Source organism: Emys orbicularis, chromosome 7 (genome assembly GCF_028017835.1).
Source record: "Emys orbicularis isolate rEmyOrb1 chromosome 7, rEmyOrb1.hap1, whole genome shotgun sequence".
Lineage (NCBI taxonomy): Eukaryota > Metazoa > Chordata > Testudines > Emydidae > Emys > Emys orbicularis.
In genome coordinates, this window is record NC_088689.1 from 117,386,325 (window position 1) to 117,408,248 (window position 21,924).

Sequence of the window (21,924 nt, forward strand, 5' to 3'; positions counted from 1 at the left end):
TATGAAAATAAGAGCAGTCAAAACAACAAATATTTCACCCTCAATTGCCTTCAAGAATTTTTCATCTGTGTTTTCTTCTTCTCTTGGCTTTGTGATAGACTGAAATCAGCTGGTATTGCAAGTTCTATATGATGCACTATCATTAGAGCCACCTTCAGCCTGGCGCTAATCACCCACAACTCACCAAGCAAATCAGCACCTCTCAGGATTTGGCCTCTTGAAACTTATTTTATAAACCAAGGTTAATCCTCTGTGCAGTGGCTGGCCCAAGTAATCAGATCAGCTGATGGGCAGGTATGTAGAGGACCAAGAGTGGAGGAATCCTGCCTCCTGACCCCAGGCCATGGAGCTGCTTCCTGGGGTGGAGGACAAAAGGATCCTTTCTCTCTTTCTCTACCCTCTAGCTCAGCCCATCCGTGTTCTGCCATTGTCCGTACTGATGTGCAGGGGTCATCGTGGAGCTGAGCTCACTGCCACACAGTAGTGCACACATCCTGCACCGCCCACTCACAGCCAGCTCCACCCGCCTTGCACAACAAATATGCATTAGTTCCATTGCTTGGAGAGCTTCCATGGGCATGGAAGAACAGGCTGGATTTTAGTCCAATTGAATCGAAGGCAGGAACCTTTTCAATAAATGTGGTCTTGTGCTCACATACACAGGAGTAAGTCAGCAGTATCTCCACTGGAGAATGGAAATACAATGGGATAGAATCGGCGTGAGCAGATCAGCATCAGTCATGTGCTGCACACTACATAAGAACGGCCATACTGGGTCAGACCAAGGGTCCATCTAGCCCAGTATCCTGTCTTCCGACACTGGCCAGTACCCGGTGCCCCAGAGGGCATGAACAGAATAGATAATCATCAAGTGATCCATCCCCTGTCGCTCATTCCCAGCTTCTGGCAAAGAGAGGCTAGGGACACCATCCATGCCCATGCTGGCTAATAGCCATTGATGGACCTATCCTCCATGAATTTATCTAGTTCTTTTTTGAACCCTGTTATGGTCTTGGCCTTCACAACATCCTCTGGCAAGTAGTTCCACAGGTTGATTGTGCGTTGTGTGAAGAAATACTTCCTTTTATTTGTTTTAAAACTGCTGCCTATTAATTTCATTTGGTGACCCCTAGTTCTTGTGTTATGAGAAGTAGTAAACAACACTTTCTTATCTACTTTCTCTACACCAGTCATGATTTTATAGACCTCAATCATATCTCCCCTTAGCCATCTCTTTTCCAAGCTGAAAAGTCCCAGTCTTATTAATCTCTCCTCATATGGAAGCCATTCCATACCCCTAATAATTTTTGTTGCCCTTTTCTGAACCTTTTCCAATTCCAATATATCTTTTTTGAGATGGGGCGACCACACAGGATTCAGGATGTGGGCATACCATGGATTTATATAGCGGCAACATGATATTTTCTGTCCTATTATCTATCCCTATCTTAATTATTCCCAACATTCTGTTCGCTTTTTTGACTGCTGCTGCACATTGCGTAGATGTTTTCAGAGAACTATCCACAATGACTCCAAGATCTCTTTCTTTTTATATGTATAATTGGTATTATGTTTTCGAATGTGCATTACTTTGCATTTATCAACATTAAACTTCATCTGTAGCTCTTTGCAGTCTGCCTGGGGCCTGGGTTTTAATGATCATTAGTAATTTTGTATCATCTGCAAATTTTGCCACCTCACTGTTTACCCCTTTTTCCAGATCATTTATGAACATGTTGAATAGGACTGGTCCCAGAACAGACCCCTGGGGGACACCAATATTTACCTCTCTACATTCTGAAAACTGACCATTTATACCTATCGTTTGTTTCCTATCTTTCAACCAGATACCAATCCATGAGAGCACCTTCCCTCTTATCTCGTGGCAGCTTACTTTGCAGCTTACTTTGCGTAAGAGCCTTTGGTGAGGGACCTTGTCAAAGGCTTTCTTAAAATCTAAGTACACATTATAGTTTCAACCAGTTTGCTTCGTACTGAAGTCAGGCTTACAGGCCTGTAATTGCCAGGATCACCTTTGGAGCCCTTTTTAAAAATTGGCGTCACATTAGCGTCACATTAGCTATCCTCCAGTCACCTGGTACAGAAGCTGATTTAAATGACAGGTTACAGACTACAGTTAGTAGTTCTGCAATTTCACATTTGCGTTCCTTCAGAACTCTTGGGTGAATACCATCTGGTCCTGCTGACTTATTGCTGTTTAATTTATCAATTTGTTCCAAAACCTCCTCTAATGATACCTCAATGTGGGACAGTTCCTCAGATGTGTCACCTAAAAAGAATGGCTCAGGTTTGGGAATCTTCCTCACATCCTCAGCCATGAAGACCGATGCAAAGAATTCATTTAGTTTCTCCGCAATGGCCTTATCGTCCTTGAGTGCTCTTTTAGCACCTCGATCGTCCAGCCTTATAAAACAGATGCATTAATTCTCCCATTGGTTTATACTTCACTTACCTCCCAGGTAATGACCAGCTCCGACTTGCTCCCTCCACCTCCACTGACATTAGCTGGGGTGATTTCAGGAACTGTGTAAAAGAAATGTTACAGTAGGTAGCATGGAAAGCACAAGCTATTAATTTTGAAGCTAGACGTTTGATTCATTTTAAACAGAGAAAGCAAGAGGCACATGTAGCACTGGCATCTTGTGACTTTTCCCTTTTGGGACCATGAGCCTGACTATCAAAAGGAGCACAGGGAACAGACACTTCCAGTTTTTTGTCAGTCAGATGGACAAAGAGCATGTCTAGTATCCATGTATCTAGTTGCTAATTGTTTGTTTTAAATATTTATTTTCCATATAACAAGGTCCATTTATTTTCACAATATTGATTCCTGCTTTTCTATTTAGAGCCAAAATCCTGCAGTCAGTAGGAATTTTTCCTGAGTTAAGACAGAGCAAGAACTACAAGATTGGACCCATAATGAACAGTCCTAGTGATAATTGCCTGGGGTGATATCTCCAACCCTGCTCCAAGACCTTTAGGGCAGGTGAAAGGGCCAGAGCAGCATAAAGGGGCTCTGAAAGCCCCTTGGCTATAAGGCTGCCTTTTAAGGATCTCCTCATGAGCACTAATTTAAAAGGTGTCAGGGAGTGTGGCTTGTCAGGAGCGAGGATATAGCCCATAGTGCTGCAGAGACTATGGGCAGTGCTGTGGCCCAGAGGACAATCCACAGAGGTTGCAGTAACTAAGGCTGGTTGAAATTTTTTTGACAAAAATAATTTTGGTTGGAAATGCCGTATTGTCTAACCCAAAATATTTCAATTGGTTTCAGTGAGAATTCCAAGAAAGACCCACCCCAGAGTAGCCAAAAGCCTAGTGGTGAAGGTTGTCTCCTAGGATGTGGGAGACTCAGGTTCAAGTCTTTGTTCTGCCATATCCCAGGTGAGCGCTCTAACACCAGCCCATTGGCTATTCTGACATGCATGGACAGCTCTCTGTCTCTTGTGTTTTTTTGTGAAAAACATTTCAAAAGGTCTCATTTTTGTTCATCATCAAAATGAAAACAAACTTCGAAATTTTTTGCAACACCGAATTGATTTTTTCTGGCCAGCCCTCGCCATAACTCTCACAGACGCCCCAGAGCTGTCTGAACATGGAGCGGACCAGGACCAAGAAGGCCTCAGGATGACTTAAAGCTACCTTAAGGGTATGTCTTCACTACCCACTGGATCGGTGGGTAGTAATCGATCTATCGGGGATCGATTTATCATGTCTCATCTAGACGCGATAAATCGATCCCCGAACGTGCTCCCCATCGACTCCGGAACTCCACCAGAGCAAGCGGCGGAAGCGGAGTCGACGGGGGAGCCACGGCCGTCGATCCCGCGCCGTGAGGACCCGAGGTAAATCGATCTAAGATATGTCGACTTTAGCTACGCTATTCTCGTAGCTGAAGTTGCGTATCTTAGATCGATCCCCCCACCCTAGTGTAGACCAGCCCTTAGTCTCTCCTCCGTCTCTGCGCTGCAAATTCTGTGCTCGGCCTCTTAAGCTACATCTACACTGCATACCACTATTGGCAGTGTGTAGAGTTTGCGTAGCTACACACCACAGTAAAAAACAAGCTGCCACCACACTGTTATGTGTAGCTACAGTGAAAAGCTCTGGTGGGGGGCTCCTTTCTCCAATGCTGGAGTCTTTCACTGAAGTGGAGAAAGGCTTCAGCAGTGGGGAGCTGTCAGAGCCTTTCCTGGCTACCTTCCCCCTGCCAGAGCCTTTCCATGTTGCTAGAGCCTTTCCCTGTGACAGGGAAAGACTGGCAGTGGGACACGACACTTCTGGGAAAGGCACTGCTTGGGTGTGTACAGTGCTGTATAGATTACATACCCTAATCTAAGGAATCAGGTGCGTCTTTACTTGCCTAAGCAGTGCCTCAGTATATACTGCTATTCATACCCATGCTGGAAGGGTGTGAAATGTATGTACTCTACACTTCACCATAAGGAGTGTGAAGTGTAGATGTACCTGAGAGGAGTAGACCAGAAACTCACCTCTGATCTGTAGAAAAAAGTAATCATACTGTACTCTACTCTCTAGAGTGTTTCCTCCGCACAAATGTGGGACAACACAGGGATTACTAGACTGGTTCACATCAGTGATCCATCGTATCTTCAGAGGAAGCTGAATTCACCTCTCCTCAAATACCCTTTGTCAGCAGGGCTATAGAGGACTTGGGGGAATTCTTCCCAGTCATGTACTTCTAGGAAAGCATGGAATAAAGCCCATCTTGGGCCTCATTTTTTCTATTAATTCTATTCTACTCTATTTGTGTGTGCTCTTTGTGAATGTTATACGATGAGGCAGAGGAGAAACTAGATAATATAACTGTCATATAGAAAATACTTCTTAACCTTGTTCCAGGTAATCTACTACTTATGGCAAGGTGCTTTTTAAAAAAGACTTTATTGGGCTTCCTTTCTACTACTTACGAGCTTCTTCAGTTCTTCTTTTCTCTGAGGATCTGCTTGGCTCCCCAATCCCAATGAGGTTGGCTGCAACTGCTCGGAATTCATATTCAACCCACGGGTTTAATCCCACCACGGTTGCAGTGAATGTCTTGCCATCAATGATATCTGGAACTGAAATATACCCCCAGGTTAGGAGAGTGAGAGTTGGACATTAAGAGCAATTACACATATTCAGTCATTGAAGAACAGTAGCCTCTTGATCTCTGGGCACAGTCTTGAAACGATTAAACAATGGAAGTTCACCATGAGAGCGGAATGATTAAGGACTATGAATCTGGGCCCGTACTGTGTCTTCCCATTTTACTCTTTTGTCAATGCTTAGTATGGGGAAGCAAAGCAGGCTGTATACAAACAATATGCAGGCATCAAGGAAATCTATGCTTTAGAAATTGATTTCCTCACAGAAATACCACAGTATCCTTATAGGGTCTCATTAAAAGGTAACACAACTTAGGCCTGATCTACACACAGTTTTTGTACTATATGATTATTTTGTTTAGGTGGTTATTGGTTTAACTAATAGAGATATACTGGTACAAGCCCTAGTGTGGATTCAGTTACACAGGTAAGAAGGTGCCTTATAGCATTATAGCTTATTTCCCTTCCCATGCAGGAATAGGTATACTGGTATAAGCATATTTATATCAGTGTAACTATGTTCTCTGTTGTATAGTTTTAACTATACGGGATTGGTTAAAAAACAGTACAACTTTCATGTGTAGCGAAGGCTTTCCATACATACTGTGGCATTCTGAACTTTTTGCTTACAACAGTTGAAACAATTTTTATAAATTGTGTCTTTCATAACAATTAGCTGAATCAAATGAACATATTTAAGAATGAGCAAATATACAGTGGAGAAAGTAATTCCGCCAAAAGAGACGGTACTCTGGATGACATTGTCTAGTCACCTGAAAGATGTCTTTACAGTACCATAGTTGTCGTCATGGTTGTACATCACCAGCGTATAGGGTGACCAGATGTCCCGATTTTATAGGGACAGTCCCGATTTTGGGGTCTTTTTCTTATATAGGCTCCTATTACCCCCACCTACTGTCCCGATTTTTCACACTTGCTGTCTGGTCACCCTACCAGTGTAGCAGTGTGTAATATTTGAAAGAATGGAATGAAACCTTTCCTCGAAAATACAATGCATAAAAACTGATGAGAAAAACTGGTTGAGTAATACCACAGCAAGGTTCGCAAATCATGAAAAGGATTAAGAAAGACCAAATGTATTGCTGTTAGAGCTGGAAAGGAAGTGGTTTTCCCATTCCATGAAACTTTTTGAAATTTCAGCCATTTTTCCCATTCCATTTTGAGACAAACCTGAGACCTTCTGAAGTTTTTCTGTGAAAAATGGGAGAGACCCACCTCATAATAGCCAGATGGTCAGGGCACTCATCTAGGACGTGGGAGACCCAGGGGAGAATTCCTGATTCAGACCAAGAACTTGAATCTGTGTCTTCCACATCTCAGGTAAGCACCAGGCTACTGGCTATCCTGGAGCAGGTGACGGGTTGCGTATGTCTGTTTCTCTCCCTCCCAGACCTGAGGAACATTTCCTGACAAAAGTTTTATCTAAACAGGTAGGTTCCAGGAAAAAGTTTCAGTTTCACTGAATTGGCATTTTCAGACAAAAAGGGTTTTGGTGAAAAATTCCCAACCAGTTGTAATCACTGTGCTGGAAGATGAGTTATTCTGGCTGCATAGCTAACTTTACTCTTTCTGTATGTGTGTGTTCTGATGGATCAGTTTTTACATATACAGAATTCTTTCATGGCCAACTTTAGTTACTATTGAGTGCTGCATTTACCTGTGTTCACTGCTTGCCATCCCACAGAAAACGGGGTCCTTGCTTGAATTACATACATAGTAATGGGGCTGTGATTATCTGCTCCTGGCCTCCAGGATAACTGAGCTGTAGTGTCAGTGATTTCATCTATCGTCACGGCTTCAGGTGGGCCTGGTGGACCTGTGATAAAATACATACAAAACAGTTCAGCTCAAATAATTGAGATGACATAATATAGCATGTGACGGAAGGAATGTTCTATTCTTCATTTAAGATTCAGTAACAGAAAGCTCAGCCTTAGAACGGAATGACTCTGTGGTTTTTGCCTCTAGCACCTAGACCTAGGAGCAGCCCTAGCTGTTTTGCCCCCCAGGGTGAAAAATGTGCTTGGCACATACCCCCTTGCAGAGGTATGGCAAAAAAATCCCCCCCCCCCAAAAAAAACAAAAAACCCACAACAGCCAAACAACTGTCCAATCAGCAGAGCAAAACAAAGGCTGGCCGATCAGAGCAGAGCAAAAACAGCTGGCTAATCAGAGTGGAGCAAAAACAGCCTGTCAGAGGAGAGGGGAAAAGAAGCACCCAGTGGTGTGGTGGAGCCCCAAGGAAGTTGGTGCCCAGGGCTACTGCCCAGTTCGCCCAGCCCTAGAACCAGCCCTACCCAGATCTACCAGACCTTACTGGCAGACCAGCAGTGCAGCCCATGGGCAGTGTAGCCCATCTAGAAGAGAATTGCTACAGTTGAAGTAGACTTTACAGCAGAGAATTTAATTAGAAAAACACATAAGAATGTGCTTAAGTGCTTTCTAGACAACTTAAACTCATGCTTAAATGATTTGCAGAATCAGGGCTTTAAAGCGATAGTGTATCTAGTTCAGTCACTTCACTGTAGTAATAATCCAATGCAATTAGTTTAATCCAATGCAATTTGTACAGACCTCTGTGTGAAACAGCTATTATCAGAAAGCATTCAATAGCAATGGCCTGAAAAGAATTAACCTATATTACCAAATATCCAAAAGACGAAACACAAAAGTTTGGTCTCCTAATTCCAAGAAGTCAAACTCTTCCTCTTTACTAACTACTGAAGTTGTAAAATCTTTGCTTGATAACCACTTGGGTTTCCTCTGGTGATAAAACAGACAACTTTCCTGAAAACTCAAGCCATAATTTGGATAGGTCTAGAGCAGGGGTCGGCAACCTATGGCACACATGCCGAAGGCGGCACGCGAGCTGATTTTCAGTGGCACTCACACTGCCTGGGTCCTGGCCACTGGTCCGGGGGGCTCTGCATTTTAATTTAATTTTAAATGAAGCTTCTTAAACATTTTAAAAACCTTATTTACTTTACATACAACAATAGTTTAGTTATATATTACAGACTTATAGAAAGAGACCTTCTAAAAATGTTAAAATGTACTACTGGCACGCAAAACCTTAAATTAGAGTGAATAAATGAAGACTCGGCACACCACTTCTGAAAGGTTGCCAACCCCTGGTCTAGAGCGTAAGTGCACAAGAAAGGACAAAGACCCCAAACTTCTGATTTCCTTCTATAAAGAAGAAAGGCAGAAGCATGATACAGATAAAGACCTATTTAAAACCTGGTTAAGAGAAGGCTTTACTACAGCTGGTTGAAATTTTTACAAATTCAATGACATTTCAAAATTCTAAAATAAAAAATAAATACTACATTTTCACAATCCTCTTCCTTCTCACCCCCTCATTTTTGCCGACCGTAAGATTGGTGGATGTGTTTCAAATTTCAAAATTCCAAAGGAAAAAAAATTCAAACGTATTTTTTGAAAAATTTAGCAGAAATTAATTTGCAAGATTTTCCAGTTTTTAAATCTAGATTATTTAGACCAACACTGCACTGATTCAGGCCTCTCACCTAGTACCTTATTCAAATACCCAATACCTGCTGTAAGACTTGCTTCTTTTGCAACCAGCCTGGTCAAGTGTCTTACAGATTAGACAACAAACCCTCCCCAATAAAACAAATTTTGAAGCAACTGCTGTGATACTTTTTACTTCCAAGACTCTGGGAGAGTACAGTTCTCCTTAGACAAGATAGTTTGATAACATCTTAGAAGTTCTTCAATGTTATACTAATTAAATGTACTGAAAACTAGAGACACAGCTGGAAAAGGGAGAGAAGAGAAAATGAAATTAAGATACGGATCCACCCTCACTTCAGCAATGTGTGCCTGTTTTAGCTGCCAGCATGCACAGTCAAGAAACACTATCATTACATGGCTTCAGAATGAGTGGAACTCTAAGCCTGTGATGGGTGGCTTATTTGTTATTTATACAATTCCACAGGAATGCTTGTTCAGTATTATCTTGTCAGTTTTTCTTGTTTTGTATCCTCTGACATAAGGTACCTAATTTATTTGAATTCTAGATGTGAATAACACACCATATCTAATCTGTGTTATTAATTTAACCTACCTAATTTGAATGGCTATATTGTACATTTATTAAAACTTTTTTCTATGCATTTAACAACACACTTTTATGGCATGTATCGTCTTTCTCCATGCCTATCCCCACAGTATCTTAGTGGCTCTGTCCACAGGAACAATTTTTGTGTGCCCCAGTAAAGGGGGAGGGGGAAGAACAGAAAAATCTATCTTATGTTTTTATACTCTCACGATCACAGTATCTGAGTGTCTTGCTTGAAAATTGGTAGCTATAAGTCCTTAGTAGACTTCATGGGGTCTCTGGTTCACCTCCTTTTTGGGGCTCAAACTATGGTTTGGTGTTTTTTGTTTTGTTTGTTATGGGTTTTTATATTTTATTTTTATTTTTGGGAGGCATAGGAGGGTGTCTGTGTGGTGTCATTCTGCCTATTATGCAAAGGCAAAAAATATGAACAAAATGTCAGTGTAGTAGGGTGACCAGATGTCCCGATTTTATAGGGACAGTCCCAATATTTGGGGCTTTGTCTTATATAGGCTGCCTGGGCAAGAATGATGGCTCTTTCAAGGCCTCCTTGAATGCTCACATGGTCTGTGCTTTGTCTAGATGAGTTTCCTTCTCACTACACTGTAGGGTGACCAGACAGCAAGTGTGAAAAATCGGGACCGGGGTGGGGGGTAATAGGAGTCTATATAAGAAAAAGCCCCAAATATCGGTACTGTCCCTATAAAATAGGGACATCTGGTCACCCTACAAGTCCTAATAGGATAAACAGGTGCCAGGCTGGCACCAGAACAGTTCGGTACAAACGCATTCCACAGAGATAATGAGGAACAGGCTGACCCATCCTAAAAGACAGGGTCAAAAGGATAATATGATGGATAAACTTGTTTGTTCGAACCAACATGTACCAGGAGAGAGGCAGCACCCCAGCACGCAGAGGGGTTGTACCTTGATGTGTCAGGAGTGATGTGTAACTTGTTTGTACCTGTGTATAAGAATGCATCCCTGAGTGGATGTCTTTGTCTGGCCTAGGGGGCAGTGGTAAATCCCGCCACTGACTGAGCCGGTCCATTGTCAGGGAGCACATACGTACTAGCAGAACTATAGACATCTGATCCGGGGAGCTAGAGGCTGTATTTCGTTTGGCAATAAACCTGGGCGGGTGCTTTCGTACCTTATCAGAGTCTGTGGTCTTTGGTGGTTCTCTCGGGGTCTGCTGTGTCAGCTATCTGCGCAGAGCTGGGGCAGCACACAGAGGGAACACACGCACGTAGCCGACTGTTATCATCATTGAACAGAGCAGAGAACCACACCGGTGATGTCTGACAACATTGGTGACCCCAACGGCTGATCTGGTGAGTAAGCGAGCTGTCTGCTGTAGGGATCGCAATCTAACATGACAGAAAACCACGAGCTAGGGAACCCCCTTAACCCCTCCCTGCAAATCCCCCCAGAGTTTAAAAAATATAATGGGGAAGAAACATGTAATGTAATTTTAAAGGCTAGAGCAGAGACAGTAGCCTTAAAGTATAAAATATTGCAAACTATAACCATGGCTGTTAAGTGGTTAAAATAGCATGCCACAAAATTGGCGGGGCAAGTAACAGTAACAAAGAAAGAGTTAAAAGAATCAAAAGAAGCTACACAGACCTGGAATGCTCCCACCCCCCTTGCAGGGTGGCAAGCAGCCCAGAGACAACCAGCACAGGAACAGAATAAAACATTGGAAACAGCTGCAAGGTACCTACCAAAAAACCATGTGCCGTCCCCTGTTATAAATATTGGTGGCAAAGAGCAGGCTTCAGATAGCTACCCTGTGCCTGAAGAATGGGGACAGAAGTGGAAAAAGGTAGCCCTAGTAAAATTAAAAGATGGGGTCCACTGCAGTGCAACCACCACCTTATGATAAAAGCCAGGTTCTGGTAAAACCTAACCCGGGACCTAGACTGGTGCCTGTCAGAACGGGGCAAGTAAGTGCACAAATGGAAAAAGTAGCACACAATACTTTCACTGAACTGGTAAATCAAATGAAGGAAAAAATGGAACAGTTCACAGAGCACATTACAAGACAGGAGCTGCGACTCAATTGCAGGGGAGTGAATAAAAAGGTATTTCAAAGTCAAAAACTAAAATTTAGCAGGTTAACACCTAGAATTGATTCATTAACATATGGAGTTGCCCAAAAACAGTTAACTGCAGGAAAAAAGGGCACTCCTGCAATCTGTTTGGCATGTAGACAAAAGCAACAGACACTGGGGGAACAAATTCAGGTTTTACAAGAGCAGATAATTACCCCCACTCTCATCTCAGAGCCAGGATTAAAACCCAGGTGTGGTTTCCCAACTGCTTTGACCCACGGAACCACACTCCGCACTCAGCTAAAAATATAACCTCCTTTCTCAAATATTTTTACATACCAGTATGTTTTCTTTTATATCCTTTATCAGTTGTAACTTGCTGCTACTGCCTGGACCTTAAGAGTTAATCTCTCTTGGCTCAAGTCTCACTACCTTCCTAGGTAGCTTTTCAACCCCCCACACTCCTTTTTCCCTGCCTCTCCTCACTTCAACTCTTTCTCTGTGTTAAAGGTTATAGGTTTTACAGAAACCTCCAAAAGATAAAGCAATTGAAAACAGAACAAAACAAGAAACAAAAAGAAAATAAGGTAAAAACTTTATTTTAAATAAATCCAGTAAATTAATTATTTTAACCCTTCAGGAATGCAACAGCTGGAATTATTCCTAACTTTCTTGAAGATATGGTTGCCAAGCAACAGAAATGCACACTCTGCTTCTAATCTTAACCACTCACTAATATTTGAAACATGGGCTTTTCTTATTTCTATATAGCACAGTTTTAAAATAATGTTAAATATAAATTAATGCAAAATTCCTTGTTACCAAATTAATACAATACATTTGGCAAATATTAATATATTTTATCAATTTTTGTTAAAAGTTTTAAATAAGGTAATATTTAATGTTTAACCCTTTTTATTTTTTATTTTTGTTTGCCTTATTTTGTATACTTATGAATAGAATTCTGGCGCTATTTGTTTTTAATTGTAAGTTTGTCCTGTATGTCATGTGTGTTGTCCTGTGTTGTATGTGTCATGTGACTATTTTTTATTATTTTTATTTTGTTGCAACAAAAGTCAATTTTATACCCTTTTGAAAGTATATGTATATGTGGTACCATACTGTTTTAAGATCATGGATGGGGTATAAACATAGTATTATTAACACCAATTTTTTTGTGCAAAGTTCAAAAAGGTTTCAGTTACAAATATGTGTATATTTCTGCCTCAAAAAATAATGCAATTGCAAACAAAAATAATTCTCTTTTATTAATCACAGTTTTGTTTTGTTTTTTAAGGTTTTTTTATTTGTTATTCAAAGGAAAAATGTAAGGGGAACCTCAACATTAAGGTAAAGATAATATTAACAAAATGTCAATTTCTTGTTTGGGTTTTTATAAACTTGTTTGCACTTTTAAATACAGTTATAAGAATGTGATAGCAAAAATGTTTAAAAATAACAATTTATGCATAAAGCTAACCAAACAATTTCAACAGGTTTCCACGTTTTCAATAGGTTTCCACCTTTGGCTCCCAAATACAACAAAGCATCATGAAAGTTTAATACTGTCAAAGTATTTGCATGGACCTGTATTTAAAATTTATTTTGGTTTAATTTTATAGTTGGTTTAATTTTATACACTTTTATTTTATGTTATGTTATGTTAATGGGAAGCAGTGGTGTTAAAATTTGTGCTTCTAAACAGTTAACAAGAGTGAAATTAGTATCACAAGCAAATTAACTCTAAAAAGCTTGGTAACAATTATGTTATTGACACTTTTGCTAACACAGAATGTTCATCAGGAAAAAAAGCAATACACCTTCTCACAGAAGATCGTGAGCATTGATTTTAGCAGTTAAGCATTACATTTAGTATAAAATATTAGTAATGCACCTCAAATGAAAATGAATGTCTATACAACAATTGCAAAAGTATAGCTTGTGTTATAAAAGACTTGGTCCCTATTACATTGTCCCTATTATATTGTAAACAATTAAGTTAAACTTTTTATTAAGTTTGGGTTACTGAAAACAAAAACAAAAAAGGAAAACAAACAAAAAACGTTACTATGTTAACTAACAAAAGTTGTTTAAGTTGCATCCCACAGACCAAAGACACCAGAAAATATCAGTATACAGTGAAGAAACTCCCAAGCATCAAGAAAAGAAAAATGAAGTGTTTTATAAATAAGAGACTGGTCAAATACACCTCTATCTACCATATATGCAGGGCCGGCTCCAGGCACCAGGCAACCAAGCACATGCTTGGGGCGGCACCTGGTAAGGGGCGGCCAATCTTGGGGTGGCGGGGGGGCAGCGCGGCGCGGCATTCCGCAGGGGGGGGGGCGCTCCGGTGGCGCGGCGCTCGGCGGGGGGGGGGGGGGGGCGGGCTCCGGCGGCGCGGCGCTCGGCGGGGGGGCGGCGCGGGGCGCGGTGCTCGGGGGGGGGGGGGGGTTCCGGCGGCGCCACTAGCTGGACCAGGATAAACTGTCATTTAATTTCAACTTGGTTACTGTGTAAAAACAACTGTATTATTGCTGTACTACTGTATTATCGTTGTACTACTGTATTATTGCTATACAACATTTACAATGTGCATAACTTTGCTAAACTGTTTAACCAACACACAGGTAAAAATCAACAAATGAATGGCAGCAAACAACATGAAGGCAAGGAAAAAACAAATTGGTAAAGAAATTAAGTTACACAGTAACTACAAATTGGGTAAACAAATTCCCTGTTAGTACCCATCATAATTTGGATTACTGACACTGCATCCTAACTAAGGCACATGTTATTCAAAACAATCTTGCTTAGTGTCTGGATACCAATATTCCAAAAGCTCTTACTACATCCTGACACAGCAATATTTGATAAATTGGCTACTGTCCATTCAGTAGGTTATCTGGAAAACAACATCCATAAAAACAGCTGGATCTACGTCAACTACTGGTGTATCATGGGGCAATGCAATCCATGGAACAGAGAAGCTAGCCTGTTTCCTGCCCAGCAAAGCTTACCAGAGGGTGACAACCAGCAGTAAGGTGACCCATAACATGAATGCACAGTACTGGGTAGTAATTAATTACAAGGCATTTATATATAAAGGCCTCATTTGTAGTGTCACTACTCCAAATTTCTGTTTTACTTATATACATAATACAGTGGAACACACTATAACAACGCCTATCCCAGTATTTCAAAACACTCAGCCTATGACTAATGATGATACAGGTGATAACTGCAATTGCCCTAATAGGAGTGTATTTCTATCTGTGTCACCAAAGTAAAAGGGCCAGAGTACAACACCAGACTGGAAAAACATGGTTACGCTTGGATATAAGGCGGTGTCATATGTACACATACATACTATACATATATACCCATATACGCTACAAATATATACACCATATCCATATTATTCATATATATTAATTATTTAGGAGTGCCTCTAACTCTCAATCAATACTACATTCCTCAGTCATGGTCCCAGGCCTAACATTCCAAGGCCCACCATAAGGCACTAAAAAATAATTGGATAATAAAATCTGTCTATCAGTCGCACGAGGGAATGTGCAGACTAAAAAGACAAGTGGGGTATGAGTGTATGGATGGTAAAACGAGGTAACCACATAACAGTGTTTAGCCCACTGGGTTATCTGTAGTCCATGCATTATGCTTTTCTGGGACGATGGGTAAACATCCTCCCCATAAAAAGACAAAAAGTGGGGGAATGTAGTAAGATAGGCCCTGAAACATAAACCCTTGGTATCAGAGGCCCGGTATGATACCTGAGGCCTGAATTAAAGTAATGGTCAAGACTTTGCTAACATAAAGCAAAGTTAAGCTGTGAGCCAGAGGCAGGCCCTACTCACAAAAGTTGGCAAGAAGAAGGCTGCTAATTGGATGTATACACATATCTAAAGGGTATCAAGTCCTAATAGGATAAACAGGTGCCAGGCTGGCACCAGAACAGTCCAGCATGAACACATTCCACAGAGATAATGAGGAACAGGCTGACCCATCCTAAAAGACAGGGTCAAAAGGATAATATGATGGATAGACTTGTTTGTTCGAACCAACATGTACCAGGAGAGAGGCAGCACCCCAACACGCAGAGGGGTTGTACCTTTTGATGTGTCAGGAGTGATGTGTAACTTGTTTTTACTTGTGTATAAGAATGCATCCCTGAGTGGATGTCTTTGTCTGGCCTAGGGGCAGTGGTAAATCCCACCACTGACTGAGCCGGTCCATTGTCAAGGAGCACATACGTATTAGCAGAACTACAGACATCTGATCCGGGGAGCTAGAGACTGTATTTCGTTTGGCAATAAACCTGGGCAGGTGACTTCGTATCTTATCAGAGTCTGTGGTCTTTGGCGGTTCTCTCGAGATCTGCTGTGTCAGCTATCTGCGCAGAGCCGGGGCAGCACACAGAGGGAACACATGCACATAGCCGACTGTTATCATCATTGAACAGAGCAGAGCACCACACTGGTGGCATCTGACAACACCTATGACTGATTCTGGCTTCGACCCTTGGCTTGAGTCATGCCCCAGGTTCCTGACTGTGACCCCTAGGTTTGACCACCCAGGCCTCGGTCATCACAAACAGCTTCCTCTGTGGTGGTGTGACTCCACATCAACCTCTAGTAAGTAGAGCTAGGCAAATAACTGATTTGTCAGTTTGGTGGGAGTTCAAGAAATAAAATCCAAAATATTTTCGTTTGGGTTGAACTGAATCAGAAATATTTTGGTGCATAAAAAGAAAGTTTGTTTCAGACTATGGATTTGAACCCACATCCCAAGTGTGTGCCCTAACCACTGGGCTAATGGTTGTCAGGTGGGGAATAACATCACCACCTCCTTCTCCTTCTCTGTCTGTTTTGTGAATAGCCAAATCTATACCAATAGTTTATGAATAGTTACAGGTCAAGCTGAAACTGCTTTTTTTTGGGTCAAATAATCTATTAGTCTGAGAATCTTTCCCCAGCTCTACTAGTAAGGACGGCCCTTAGTATGCCTCACAATGGTGCAATAGGTATTATTCAGCCTAATAATGGTTATGGAAGCGGAGGACATAAATGACTACTCATAAGGGTCAGTGGCAGAACCAAAAGTGAAGCTCGGGAGCTATGGCTCCTGGTCGCACACCCTAATGTTTTGACAATACATTTATCTGCCTTTGTGGCATGCATAAACCCTTATCAATAAGTTACCTGCTTTCTGTTTCCTCACCCATCCTGACACAGAAAGTTCCCATAGTTTCCCTGGCCCTTTTCCCCCCTCCACGTATGTTTGAATGATTTCTTTATTTTGGTAAGATCAATACAATTAGCAACAAAAATGGCCCTGCTTTTCAATTGAGGAGGCAGAATCAACAAGAGTGTGCATAGTCGCCATGGGACAACAATCTTGTCGGAAAAGTTTCAGACTGGTGTTTTTTGTGGCGGCAAGGGCACTATTTCTGATATCATTGTGGTCATTTTGTTGTAAGAATCATGTTCTTGTTGACTGATTACAGAGCTGCTTTACGGGAAGTTACCTAACTCATGTTCTCATCAGTGGACTGTTTTGAAATGTTTATGCAAAAATATTTATCTGAAACAATAAGGACAAAATATATGAAACAGCAATGTAACTGTCGTAGCTGAGCTCTCTGGGGATACGGGGTAGCAGCTTTCCGTATTGGACAGGGGATGTCGAATATAGCAATTAATGAGTTTTTGCTTCACACATGTCCTCACAAACAATGATTTGATGATCTGGCACATGCCATTTCATCAACAGCTATCATCAGCATGTGTTGATAGATTCATGAAGAGAAAACATGAATGTTACAGTCATTCCTCCCATAGGTGTAGCTTTTCTCAACTATTTTGCTAATTAAATAAAGAGAAATTCAGAGTTTAGGAACAAAAGACCTAAATCATTCATTGTGTTCACTGGGCTTTTTAGAATATGTTTTCTTCTAAGAATGGTGTTGACAAATTCCTAGCAGAATTTAATGTTATTTCCTATAAAATGAAGTATGCAATATCACTTAGGAACTTCACATACTACTAATTTAAATACTTAGTATTTTAATTTATTGGCATTTAAGTGCCGATCTGAGCATCATCCTCATTAAATGGAGTATACATTCAGAACATCAACAATGTCTTTTATCCTACAAGGGAAGGACTGACAAACAATGATTGTCTTCTTAAATGGACAATAATAATTTCTTCTCTGCTAGACTCTGACGGCATGCCTGTGGTTAAGAACTTCAGCATTCACCTCCTAAAGTAGTAAACATATTTAAACTCATAAAATAGGATGTTGATTTCAGGAATTCCCATCTATACACAGGGGTACATTTGTGATGGTAGGTTTCTGGCCTAATCTTGTATGTTTTACTCTGACAAAACTGCCACTGCCAATAGGTGAGGGGTGCAGGATTTAGCCCTTGCTACATAGTTTTCTCTTTTCCCTTTTGGAGTGAAATGAAAGTTTGTGGAATACATTGGGTAGACAGCAATAAAAACTGAAGTCTTCCATTGGCAGATAAGTATGCAAGCTTCTCCTCACACTGCCCAAAATGTACCTGCCTTTACCTTGACCCAGAGGGACAACTTCAGCGGGGTGAGAGTCCAATTTGATCTCAATTCCCATCCCATTCATAACTGCTTTGCTGAGGCAACCTAACAAAGGCAACTAGAGCAAGTTGCAGGTCTGGGTTTTGGGACAGTATCCATTCCTATGAGGTACTGAGCATCCTCAACTTCCGCTGAAATTGGTAGGAATTAAGATTGCTCAGCACCTTGCATAAGCAGAATGGGCATGTTTAGGGACTGGTTTGGTTGAAACTAACAATTATTTTTTCCAACACAGCAACTATACACTATATTCATGCTTGTGACCCAGAATGGAGATTTAATACATTCAAATTAAAGGCCACATTCACAGATCATCTAAGCACACTAAGGATTTGATCTCAAAGTTAACCATGACGGTGGTTTTACTAGATCATGATTAATCTGGAGAAGCAATGCAGTATTGACAGCAACAAATTTATTGAATTAACATTACAGTATTTCAGTTGCAGAAGTAATTCAATATAAAATCTTGTTTCTGCAAGTTATGAAAGTTTTGTGATGGATATATAAACACACATAGAAGGATTTTTGTGTGCAGAGTTTGGAAAATGTACTGTGTGGTACCTTGGAGCTTATTTCTTACAATAATGATAAGGTGTTAGGATTTTAATGAATTTCTCTGAGACCATGTATTGTATTACCAAGAACAGCAGATAGTGCAAAAAGTAGTTTTACAACAGCAACAAAATTCAAATACCTCTTACAATCAGGTCTGCAGTAGCCGATAGCTTGTCCACAGTTGTTTGCACCATGCAGACGTATTTCCCAGCATGCTTCAGCTGGATGCTTCTGATCATCAAATCACCAGCTGAATCCTGCTGATAAAGTAGGGAAAAGTGGTTACAATTACTTTTTAATGAGCTCTAAACATCATTACCACATGAAGGACACTGTGACTAATGGATTTATTTTACACCGGCTGATGAAAACATTAGTAATGGAAGCTGTGTGGCCTATTATAAATATGTGAACCTGCCTTGAAGATAAGAGCAGTAGCATTTCTAAAATTATAGTTTCTACAAGGGATGGGGGAGTCGGGTTTGGGTCAGTTAGACAGTTTACCATTCAAATGATGTGACAAAACTTATGTGAGGCAGGTTCTCTATGATTCCTTATTTATCTCTCCAGCCATCCAATGTATAGACTTAATTGGTATTCAGATATCTATGTTCTGCCTACAGTCATTTCATAGGTGAAAACCAGCCTAAATTATGAGGCATCTGCAATAGTTTGACAGCCTTGTCTTACAGCCAGCATTTTGATTGCCCACAATGCATATATTAAAGATCATGAGAACAGTACTCTCTAAGGAAATCTTGCTTCACCTAGAGTGGAACAACACTAATGCATGTCTGATTAGCAGTTGAATAGAACTAATTATGTTTATATATGTATATGTATCTCAGTATTTCTATACTCTTCACCAGACACAATGCTTTCAGTACATTAGAAATCTCAGTGTAAGATTGTGATTATGGCATCTTCAGTGAAGAATAGTAATAAAGTTTGCAATTTTAGTTTTGTAGCCCTATCAAGTGTAATCACCAGAAACAGCTGTCTCTGTTGCTGTGTACCCTAGAGTGCAGATCTTTGAGTGATATGTTGCATCTTCAAATTAATTTTATTCGCCCCCACCCTCAAAATGATAACAACAAGGCTCATAAATTGCATTTGCTTTTCCCTGCAGCACTAAATTTCACACCTGAGAAATGTAAATGGAGACCATCACTCTGTTTAAAGTCTAGAAAAGGCTCTAACTTTGTGAAAAGTCCATGAAAGCCACATGTGGAAACCTTTATCTCCCTCCACTACTTCTAGTGAATACATATTTGGTTTCTTCCATCTTTTCTGCTAGCTACATTGAATGCAAGCAGACAAGGGAAAAAAATGAAATGAAATATTTTTTTCTGTTGCAACTAAGTTAGAGATTAAACCCTCAACAGACCTGCACAAAATGGAGTGGGTACAACTAGATGAAATCGGAAATGTGAAAAATAGCATAGAATTTCCAAACGAAAGCAAACTTTCCATCCATGCTATGAGTATAACCTATGTGACAGCTAACGCTTTTGTTTGAAACAATGTTTTTTTTAATCACACATCATATTTCATCTTTTCTACCACAGTTGGGTATATAAGCATGTAATATGATAAGATACATGGACTTTGTCTATGTATGAAATACTGCACTGTACCTTCACCCAACCCAGTTCTCAAACTTTTTATTCAAATGAAACAGAAGTGAACCTAAACCTTATATTTTCAGTGAACTGCAAGGGATTTTGGTCCTGTGGGCCCAAGTGACCTCAAGTGACCTACATCTATTAAGACACAACAACTCAACCTGTGGTTTACCCCTTTGAAAATTTAAGGGGTGAAAACTTTTCATCTGTGTTATCAATTTTTTTCAATCAGAAGAATAACATCCAAAAGTTTGGTTGGTTGTGGGGAGCAGGACCTGCTCTAGGCACCAGCAAACCAAGCACGTGCTTGGGGCGGCACAATTCCAGGGGCGGCATTTTTTTTTTTGCTTCGGCAGTTGTGCTCTTGGAAGTTTTGGTTTTTTTTTTGCTTGGGGCGGCAAAAAAACCTAGAGCCAGCCCTGGTGGGGAAAGACTCATGGATCTGTTACTCCTATTTTAAACCTTCTTTATAATGACTTAATCCAGAACTGTCCCTTGGGTATGGCAAATCGGGGTGATTGCTCCAGGCCCCATGCTTCGGGGGACCCCACGGGCCGGTGTGATTGGCCATTGCGGTCAGTCCCAGAAGTGATGGGTCAGTCCCGAAAGTGACAAATTCGTCACTTCCGCCCCGGGCCCTGCACCTCCCTAGGGACGGCCCTGACTTAATCATATACATTTTATAGCATCCAATGTGTAAGACTCCCAGAGATGGTTGGTATTACAAAAAAGTGTGAAAATTAAAAACAATTACAGGTGAAAACACATTAAACCAGCCAGTGTATTATTCATATTTCAAACTACTGACAATAGTGCCTTAGATTGCCTCAAATGACTGTTAAGATCTTAGATGTTAAGGTGCATTGGATGACTCAGGGGCTCTTTTCACCTCTAGGTCAATAGTTCGATCCTGACTACTGTTGGTAGTGACTGAAAGTTATTACCTCAGGATGGCTGTTCATGAGTCCATGTGTAATGAGATCTCATTCTTATAGGGTGTGGTTTCACATTACTAAATCCCCTTTCAAATTAGATATCTATGTCAATAATCTCAGTAGAGAGGCCAAGTACTGATGTGATTAATGAAATAGACTCTATTCCTGATTCGCTCCCTTGTTTTCTTTTCAAAGGCATCTCTAGGACTTTGTACTTAAGTAGTATGGCATTTTTCTTTCCTACAGACCCCATGAGGAAACCTGCTTGTGAACAGTGCAGGAACATCAAAAGCACCATGAGATTGTCATCTTCATACAGAGGACCTTGATTGCAAAGGTATATTTAAGGCTTTAGACTTTGAGAAATGACTTCAACTTAGTGGCTTTGACAATTGGTATATTCACTGCAGCTGGGATCTTCAAAAGGGCCCATCCCTAAACAGCACTCAACTTCCATTTAATTTCAGTGAGATTTGGATGCATTAATTCCTTTAGGTTCCTTTGAAAATACCAACCTACATCTATTAAGTCAAATCTCAAACATACTGTCACAGACAAGGTACCATGCAGAAAGACTGGCTGCCTTATGGTGCTCTTCCGCTGCCATACAGTGGATCCTTGAAGAGAAAAGACAATATGACCCATAAATACTATAAAAATGGCCAAATCTTGATCCCATTCAACTAAATGCAAAAATTCCCATTGATTTCAATGGGACCAGGCATGGGCCCAACATCTTTTGTTTTAAAAACAAAAGAAAACTATAAGATTAAGGCATGGAGGTCTTTTCAGTGAGTTTAATGGCCATAAGGGTACTAGATTCACAGCCATGGAGACCTCTATTGACAGACAGAAGAGGTTTGGCACAGGTAGCAGTCGG

At 40.8% G+C, this 21,924-nt stretch overlaps 1 protein-coding gene and 1 long non-coding RNA gene across 2 annotated transcripts in view; one reads left to right on the forward strand and one right to left on the reverse strand.

Moving 5' to 3' along the window:
* Positions 1–21,924, reverse strand: part of LOC135881964 (contactin-4) — a 346,117-nt gene that overhangs the window by 11,983 nt on the left and 312,210 nt on the right. Inside the window, exons 13-16 of the mRNA XM_065408738.1 lie at positions 18,624–18,744; positions 6,805–6,963; positions 4,950–5,099; positions 2,474–2,544 (exon numbers count right to left, since the gene is read on the reverse strand). Of these exons, the coding sequence (XP_065264810.1) occupies positions 2,474–2,544; positions 4,950–5,099; positions 6,805–6,963; positions 18,624–18,744 (501 nt within the window). The remainder of the gene's footprint in view (positions 1–2,473; positions 2,545–4,949; positions 5,100–6,804; positions 6,964–18,623; positions 18,745–21,924) is intronic.
* On the forward strand, positions 10,435–13,509 carry LOC135881965 (uncharacterized). The gene is made up of 3 exons (XR_010561551.1): positions 10,435–10,565; positions 11,799–11,875; positions 12,586–13,509. It is a non-coding gene; the product is annotated as an uncharacterized LOC135881965 (long non-coding RNA).